Source organism: Gadus morhua, chromosome 1, assembly GCF_902167405.1.
Source record: "Gadus morhua chromosome 1, gadMor3.0, whole genome shotgun sequence".
In the NCBI taxonomy this organism is placed as follows: Eukaryota; Metazoa; Chordata; class Actinopteri; order Gadiformes; family Gadidae; genus Gadus; species Gadus morhua.
This window is the reverse complement of record NC_044048.1, coordinates 13,730,124-13,738,236: the sequence shown is the minus strand read 5'-3', so window position 1 is coordinate 13,738,236 and position 8,113 is coordinate 13,730,124. Positions and strand designations below refer to the sequence as shown.

Here is an 8,113-nt window from a genome sequence, read left to right as displayed (position 1 = left end):
AGCATGCGTGTATTATTTGCTTCCCGGCTGTGCTTCATGTTTTTGTTCTCGATTGTACCATTATGGTGTTGCTGTACTTATATATTGCCTTTTCGAATGAGCACGTTTGTTTGCACACTAAGCATCAAGTCTGAATGGATTTAGCCTTCATCTCCATCTAATGGCCAACGGTCACATGCACAGCTTTTTATTTTCTTTATCACTACGATATACTGTAGTAGGCCTATACCAGAGAGCTTGTTTTGCATGGAAACCTAAATAATGATAGTGTTTGATCATAAAAGTTTTGATTTTTTCCTTCTATATTGCTATGTTTTTTGTAGCCTACTTGATCGATATTATAATTCTGCCAAACTTCCAAATGATTGCGCTGACTAACGTTTCTATATAATATTACAAAAGGTTGGATAGTGATACATGCTACGCTAAAGTTGTGTTTTTGTTTTCCTCTTTCCTTAAAATCACAAATACCATTAAAAGCAGACTCTAAGTCCAAGGTAATTGTATCTTTTATTGTGCAAAGATGATAGCATTTGCCGCATTCATGACAATTATATGATCCTTCTTTTTTATTGATTTTTAAATCATGCAAAGATATTTTAAAACAAAATGAGCCACTTAATATTCTCTAGGAACAAGCTTCAGTTTGACTGGATTCTTGGGTCCGGGGATGCCATCCGTCCCTATCTCAACAGGAATCTGTTAAAGGCCAAACAAAAAGGTTGAGCGTTACAAAAATATATTAAAAAACAATGCAAAAAATCTCAATATTTCATGAATGTCAGCATCTTACATCAGTCTCCTTGCAGGTGACAAAGCTGAAGTTCTGTAGAATCTCAACCATGCACAACTTCATCATCAAGAGAGCAAACCGCATGCCCACACAATTCCTTGGCCCAGCTCCAAATGGAAGAAAGGAGTAAGGATCCATGGTTTCTCTGTTTACTTTGCTAAATCTGCAAAGGGAAGTGCAGCCATTAAAATAAATACTAGAACAGGGTAATGGCTAATATGACCATGTCAGATCTTAACCCATCCTACTAGGGATTGGTACTGCAGCTTACCTTTCAGGCCTGAAGGCCTCAGGCTCTGGCCAAAGAGCTGGATCCCGGTGAAGGACATACACAGGGACCACGATGGCAGTTCCTTTTGGGATTACGACACCGTTTATCTCCACAGAGGCCTTTGCAATCCTTTCCAATCGATTGCCGAGAGGGAAGAGCCGCTGTGACTCATTGAATGCCATATCAAGGTACTCCATCTGCATCAGCGGTTCATACGTTGGCCTGCTCTGGAGGTTTGGATGAAGAGGTCCTTCAATAGCTCACATGCACATGTTGGATGGGAACATGAATGGAAGAAGTGTGTGCAAAAGGATAAACATTTATTTTTTTACCTTGTTTTCAAAGGTTTCATCTATCTCCTTTTGCAAGGCTGCTTGGACTTCAGGGTTGGTTGCCAGGTTGTGGGCTAGAAAGCATAGGGTGTTGCTGCTGGTCAGGTAGCCAGCGAAGATGAAGATCATGGCTTGGGATAGAATCTCGTGGTCATTAAGGCCTGCAACACAAAGAGCATGTTCCAAAACACCAACTTGCACATTGGGCCCACTGATTTAATGTACACCGATTCTGTTTTGTACCTTTCTCTGGGGTCCCGTCTTCGTTGATATTCTCAGTCGTCTGGGAATCCACCATTAACTGCATGAAGTCCACTCGATTCTGTTTGTCCTCAACAGATCAAATATTCAGATACATGCCACACATATTTTGATTGAAGGAATGCCCATAAAGATAAGGATTTTTGGGGGACATTTTATATATTTGGCAATTACATTGTGTGTATTCTTCGTCCGATCATCTTTGATTTTTTTCAAAGAGCTGTAGAAAAATTTGAGGACATCAGCCGGAAAAAACGACAGGTTCAGCTTATCAAACACTGGTCCCATGAAAGGAAACAGGACTTTGAGGGAGAGGAAATAGAGAGACGAGAGATTATTATGAAGAATAATAGTAATGATAAAGTAGTATTAAATTGTTAGGCTGAGGTTTTACCTACCTGAAATCAAAAGCAGTGGGTTTAGAAAGCTGAAGTTCATCATCTTCTTGATGTTAGCCACAAACGGATCAGAGGGTTGATTTAAGGAATCAATATCAACACTGAAGGCAGTGCTGGTGACCACATCCATACTGTACGGTCCAAATATTCTACAAAATAATTAAATATGAAAATAACGAACATAAACCAAACATAATGATTAAAATACATACAAATATATAGATCATTTAATTGGCTACAATGAAGGACCTCTGAAATGCACCCGGTTTGTGCTTTATATTAAAAAAGAAAATTGGGAGTCCACTTTACTACCAAACCCAGCCCCCAACCATCCATACTACTCACTCCTGCACATCGATGACCTCATCAGCAGCAACTTTCTGACGAAGATTCTCCACCACATTATTTGAGTACTTTAGCATAATTGGATACATCTGTCAAAGAAATGATAATAATATTAAACATAAACACAACATTTCCGAATATCGGTGAATGGTAGCCTCAGGAATGTTATGTGCATGAATGCGCTATGCCTCTTTCAGACGCCCGCTGGTAAACGATGGAGACAGAGCACTACGGACTCTTTTCCACGCCTCATCCTCGAGGACTGACACTGCATCCTGCATGGGGCCGTTCAAGCCAAAGTCCTGAAGACAGAATAACACACACACACACACACACACACACACACACACACACACACACACACACACACACACACACACACACACACACACACACACACACACACACACACACACACACACACACACGGTCAGTGTTAAATTCCTTGAAAGCAGGAAGTCATGATGATGGAATCTGTAGGTGTTCTCACTCGTCTGTTGGTGAACGTAGAGTAGCACTCCTTCACCAGGATGGTTTTGATCATAGCCGTGTCCATCACGCCCATCACAGGCTGCCGACCGTCGTAGAATCTAACATATGGCACAAACATCCCCCCAGTTACACTTCTTCACAGAGTCCCTGAACAGTGTACACATATTTTATGTTAAGAACTATAAATTGATCAGATAGAATACACACAATAGGATTTTGTGAATGCTGTACAAGACATAGGCCTATGCAGACACACTTACCCCCATATCCTGCCATACTTCTGGAAGCATTCCATGTCAAAGACGTGTATACCCTATGGCATTAAAACAGAGAGGCAATTAATTAAACACAGATTAATGGTGGGAGGACTGGTTTAGTGTCGTTTACGCGTTACATCGCTCACCCTTCTGTACTCCAAAAATGTACCGATAAAGGGCCATGGTTTGGGTCCACGGATGCCTAGCTTCTTAAAGAATCCATAGGGGGCATATCCATACCTAGGGGTTGAAGAAAAAACGAAACATGAGAATTCATGATCTAAATGTATGTATACATTTACAAAAAAAACCCTGCTTTTACAGTGTTGGTTAATTTTTGATCCAGAATAGATACACAACAATTTGCGTGGGAGAGAGTGAGAGTTTGAGAGAGGGACTAGGTCAATAGGTATACAGTCTCTCATAAGGTATGATTTGTCATAGGTGGCTCGGGGTCCATCAATCAGAACAATAACCAAAGACGTAGGTAAAATTGTAGTGACTGTCTTTAGTGACATTAGATTATGTTCAATTGCTAACTTGCTATTAGATGAGTTGACTCCCCAAACATACTAAAAATAACTATACGAGCCTATTGAACGCGTATCTTTGCTTTACCGTGCGCATTAGCTTAGTGGATGGCATCCGCCACAGGTAGCACATCGTACTGAGATAGAGATTTAAATGTCAGATCGATAAATTATGTCTCTCTCTAGCGGAGGTTAAGGGGTACTGGGGTTTGTACCCCATAGGGTGGCGAAGTCACGCCCTTTCCGGTAGAGCCCTTGAGAGCCTTTGAGATCGAAAAATATGAATGGGTTTCATGCCCCGGATTACAAATATGTTGTTTGTGGATTTAAATGATAATTTTTCATATAAAGAGTTTGACCGTTTATTGTGCAATTGTTCAGTTAAAGGCTGTGGAGAAAACAAAATGAGGAAGACTCATCGATGTATGCGCCGTCACTCCGCTCCCTACGACTGGCGTGGACAAGACCGACAATCTCCCCATCGGCATACCTAAAATTATCCACATGCCCCAATGGTTTTCACCTCTTTTATCGTCCCCTTGGAAAAACCTAACATTATCAAACTTCTTCAGGAAAATGTTTAGTTTTCTTTGCATGAAAAATTATCATTTAAATCCACAAACAGCCTATGTGTAATCCGGGGCATATGGACTGGGACCAGAAAAACAATTACTTTCTTTCAATTTAAACCAATTCATATTTTTCGATCTCATAGGTCCCATGGGCTCTACCGGGAAGGTAGACTATAATACCTTGAATAAAACTAAAAGATTTTTTGTTGTAAACATGTGGGATAACTCAACTCAACATAATATATAACAAAGGTCGAGTCGTTTTAAGATACTCTAATGCGGACATTTTACTTGATCTTTTTGTTTGTACAACTTTTAAACTACAAAATTGAACCAGCCATAAGTAGCCGTGATAATAATCAACTAGGCTACTGTAACATAACAGTGTTGCGCAATCATGACGTTATCGATCAGATTTTAATTCGAGTAGTTCAATTCAACTCTTAAAACAATTTAAAGTTGAAGTGTGAGAATAGTAATCCAACATGTGCACTTGTAACAACATTGTAACTGCTGGTATCGCAATATTAGTTGATGTTTGTGTAAACACAAACATTAGGAAGCAACTTACAGCGCGAGGAGGGCAATGCAAATACAAATTAAGGTCCAGCTCTCGGTGGAGAGAAAAGGTAAAAATCCCATGTTGAAGACCAACTGTGGCCAACTGTGACCAAGTGCATTAACGTTATCTTGTTACCCTAGCTGTCTTTTAAACTTGTAATTTGAGGGCGGGACATAACCATATATGGAATGTTATGCTTTTCTTCATTTCCTCGTGTCGAATCTGTCAGACAAGGGGAACTTATCTTTTTATCATTCGAGTGGACGTAACGTGTGACGATATTTTTGTAGGATTTGGTCTTCAAAATACTTTGATTGTAAGTCATAGACATGGTAATATATGCAAACACCACAGGAATCTTATCACACTTTAACCAACTGGTATTATTCTGTGCGTGTGTGTGTGTCTGTGTGTGTGTGTGTGTGTGTGTGTGTGTGTGTGTGTGTGTGTGTGTGTGTGTGTGTGTGTGTGTGTGTGTGTGTGTGTGTGTGTGTGTGCGTGTGTGCGTGCGTGTGCGTGTGTGTGCGTGTGTGTTGATGTAAATTATTTTAGTCTATGCTATTTCTGATGACATGTTTCAAGCTAACAACAGTTATGAATGCTTTCGTCACCACATAATGGACAACACCATATAATGTTTTAATGATTTTGTATATAAGTTAAAGACTACAAACATGGCCACTTTGCCATTTCCGTTTAAGCCAAGACAGACCAAAGGTTTACCTAACATGTAGGCGTGGCTTATTTACCATTCGTCCCACTCCCAATATAAGGGTTTGTTTACCTGTGTTCGAGAGGTGCTTCATGAACCCTCCAGAACGCACGCTCGTTTGCCTTGTGTCTCTGTTGGAATAAACCACGTGCTGAACATTCTCCACGTGCTGAACACTCTCCGAATCATACCTAGCCCATCAGTGCCATACCACAAAGGATCGAAATAGTTTCTCATAAATTGACCATTGTGCAAGGGGGGGAAGTCCTGAGGCGAATTTCATAAAAATCAACTCCAGGAAATTGCATCTTCTGAGGTCCCTCCTCCCACCAACATTTCACAGACTCTGGATTCCGATCCAGGGTCACCCCACTAACACCATCAAAGCTGAGTATTACACAAATATAACCAACAATGACTTGGAATCACTATTATTTTCTTTGTATGATTAGCTGATACAATTCAGATAATAATAATAATAATAATAATAATAATAATAATAATAATAATTCATTTAATTTAGAGGCACCTTTCAAGACACCCAAGGTCACCTTACAGAGCATATAGTCATCATAAATCGTTTAAAAAAACAAGACATTGTGAAAAAATAAATAAATAAATAAATGAATAAACATAATAGACGTTGTGTGCGAGTTTGAACAGGTGAGTTTTGAGTTGTGACTTGAAGATGTCATTTATATTCCCCAACCCTGAAGCTGCGCCCATTTTTTGTATGATTACTCACAGAACAGTGACCTAGAGGATGACGTGGACTCAACGGACACATCCGCAAACACTCAGACTACAGCGAATCCCTCCCATCAGAGCCACCCAGTGAAGTTCATGGAGCGCAGGGGGTTCACCTCTAGGGTGTGCTCAGTCTTGGTCATGGTGAAGCAAAGAGAACTCCACGTCAATTTAGAGGAGGTGATCCAGCTACAAGGATGCCAGCCACCAATCAAATAATCAATATTTGTCAAATGCTTTGCATTTTGTACATGAATTTCTATCATTAACATTTGCTGTCCTATAGCAATTTATGTGCATTTTGCTTACATAACGCTATGTGAGTCTTTCAGCCTCAAAGGGGGGAATGATGTAAATTATATTAGTCTATGCTATTTCTCATTACATGTTTCAAGCTAACAACAGTTATGAATTGTTTCTTCACCACATAATGGACAACACCATTTAAGGTTTTAGTGATTTTGTATATAAGTTAAAGGTTGGGTATGGAATTCGCTTTTTTGGCCATTTCTGCAAAATTACTTGAAATCCTTATCATAACCCACTTACAGCCACTGAGTTAGAAGTACTGACATGAAAATTAAACAAGTCAATCATCTGTGGAACGGGCAGGGCTCGAAAAACTCCAGCCAATGATTTCCAGAGCCACCGAGTTGCATTGGACAGTAAGTACGTCAATCAAACGGTCGTACTGCACTCCCCCTCCCCCGCGCCCCGCACGCGACCCCTTCGTGCACGTACTCAAACCTCGTGACCCAGAGCAAGTTTCTGTTTGTTGTTATCCTGCGGTAGCTACTAGAGCTAGCTAACTAGCAAATGACTCGCTCTCGCGCATCTGTGTTCGCTCGTGCATGATTGCGCGTCCATGTACTTGGAATGGGTGGAGTCAGAGTCAGCGTTGAAGGAGAGGGGGTAGGACCATTTGAGTTGTGCATTTTCAAAATCTGCTGGCATTTCGCAAATCCCATACCCAACCTTTAAAGACTACAAACATGGCTACTTTGTCAATTACGTTTAGGCCAAGACAGACGGAAAGGTTTACCTGGGTAAATTAGAACGTGTAGGCGTAGCTTATTTATCGTTCCGCCTACTCCAAATATAAGGGTTTGTTTACCAGTGTTCGAGAGGTGCTTCAGGAACCCTCCAGAACACACGCTCGTTTGCCTTGTGTCTCTGTTGGAATATACCACGTGCTGAACAATTACCACTCTCTGAGTCGTACCTAGCCCATCAGTGCCATACCACAAAGTATCGAAATAGTTTCTCATCATTTGACCATTGTGCAAGGGGGGGAAGTCCTGAGGCAAATTTTATAAAAATTATATTCCAGGAAATTGCATCTTCTGAGGACCCTCCTCCCACCAACATTTCACAGACTCTGGATTCCGGTCCAGAGTCACCCCATTAACACCATCTTTGCTGATACAATTCAGATGTCATTTATATTCCCCAACCCTGATGCTGCGCCCATTTTTTGTAGGATTACTCACAGAACAGTGACCTAGAGGATGACGTGGACTCAGCGGACGCATCCACAAACACTCAGACTACAGCGGATCCCTCCCATCAGAGTCACCCAGTGAAGCTCATGGAGCGCAGGGGGTTCACCTCTAGGGTGTGCTCAGTCTTGGTCATGGTGAAGCAAAGAGAACTCCACGGCATTTTAGAGGAGGTGATCAAGGAGTTGATCATAGCCGTGTCCATCAAACCCATCACAGGCTGCCGGCCATCGTAGAATCTAACATCACAAACAACCCCCCAGTTACATTACTTCACAGTTTCCCTGAACAGTGTAAGCATATTTTATGTGAAGAAATATAAGTTGATACATAGAATACACA

The 8,113-nt window shown here is 41.0% G+C and overlaps 1 protein-coding gene across 1 annotated transcript; it reads right to left on the bottom strand.

Annotated features, from left to right (window-relative positions):
• Positions 1–491: 491 nt before the first annotated feature.
• Positions 492–5,024, bottom strand: LOC115551868 (cytochrome P450 3A30). Its single transcript, XM_030367449.1, has 13 exons — positions 4,823–5,024; positions 3,296–3,389; positions 3,153–3,205; positions 2,891–2,990; positions 2,589–2,702; positions 2,401–2,489; positions 2,056–2,204; positions 1,832–1,959; positions 1,640–1,718; positions 1,397–1,557; positions 1,065–1,291; positions 794–956; positions 492–699 (listed from the first exon to the last, which is right to left on the bottom strand). Exons 1-13 carry the CDS (start codon positions 4,891–4,893, stop codon positions 619–621), a joined length of 1,509 nt encoding a protein of 502 aa, XP_030223309.1. The 5' UTR covers positions 4,894–5,024; the 3' UTR covers positions 492–618.
• Between the last annotated feature and the right edge of the window lie 3,089 nt (positions 5,025–8,113).

What these genes read in the sequence shown, in the direction of transcription:
- LOC115551868 (XM_030367449.1), bottom strand. Translation starts at nt 4,893, where the DNA reads ATGGGATTTTTACCTTTTCTCTCCACCGAGAGCTGGACCTTAATTTGT. An exon ending in AAGTATGGCAGGATATGGGG is followed by an intron (nt 2,991 to 3,152) that starts GTAAGTGTGTCT and finishes GCCATATGTTAG; the next exon opens with ATTCTACGACGGTCGGCAGC. An exon ending in AGACGGGACCCCAGAGAAAG is followed by an intron (nt 1,558 to 1,639) that starts GTACAAAACAGA and finishes TTTGTGTTGCAG; the next exon opens with GCCTTAATGACCACGAGATT.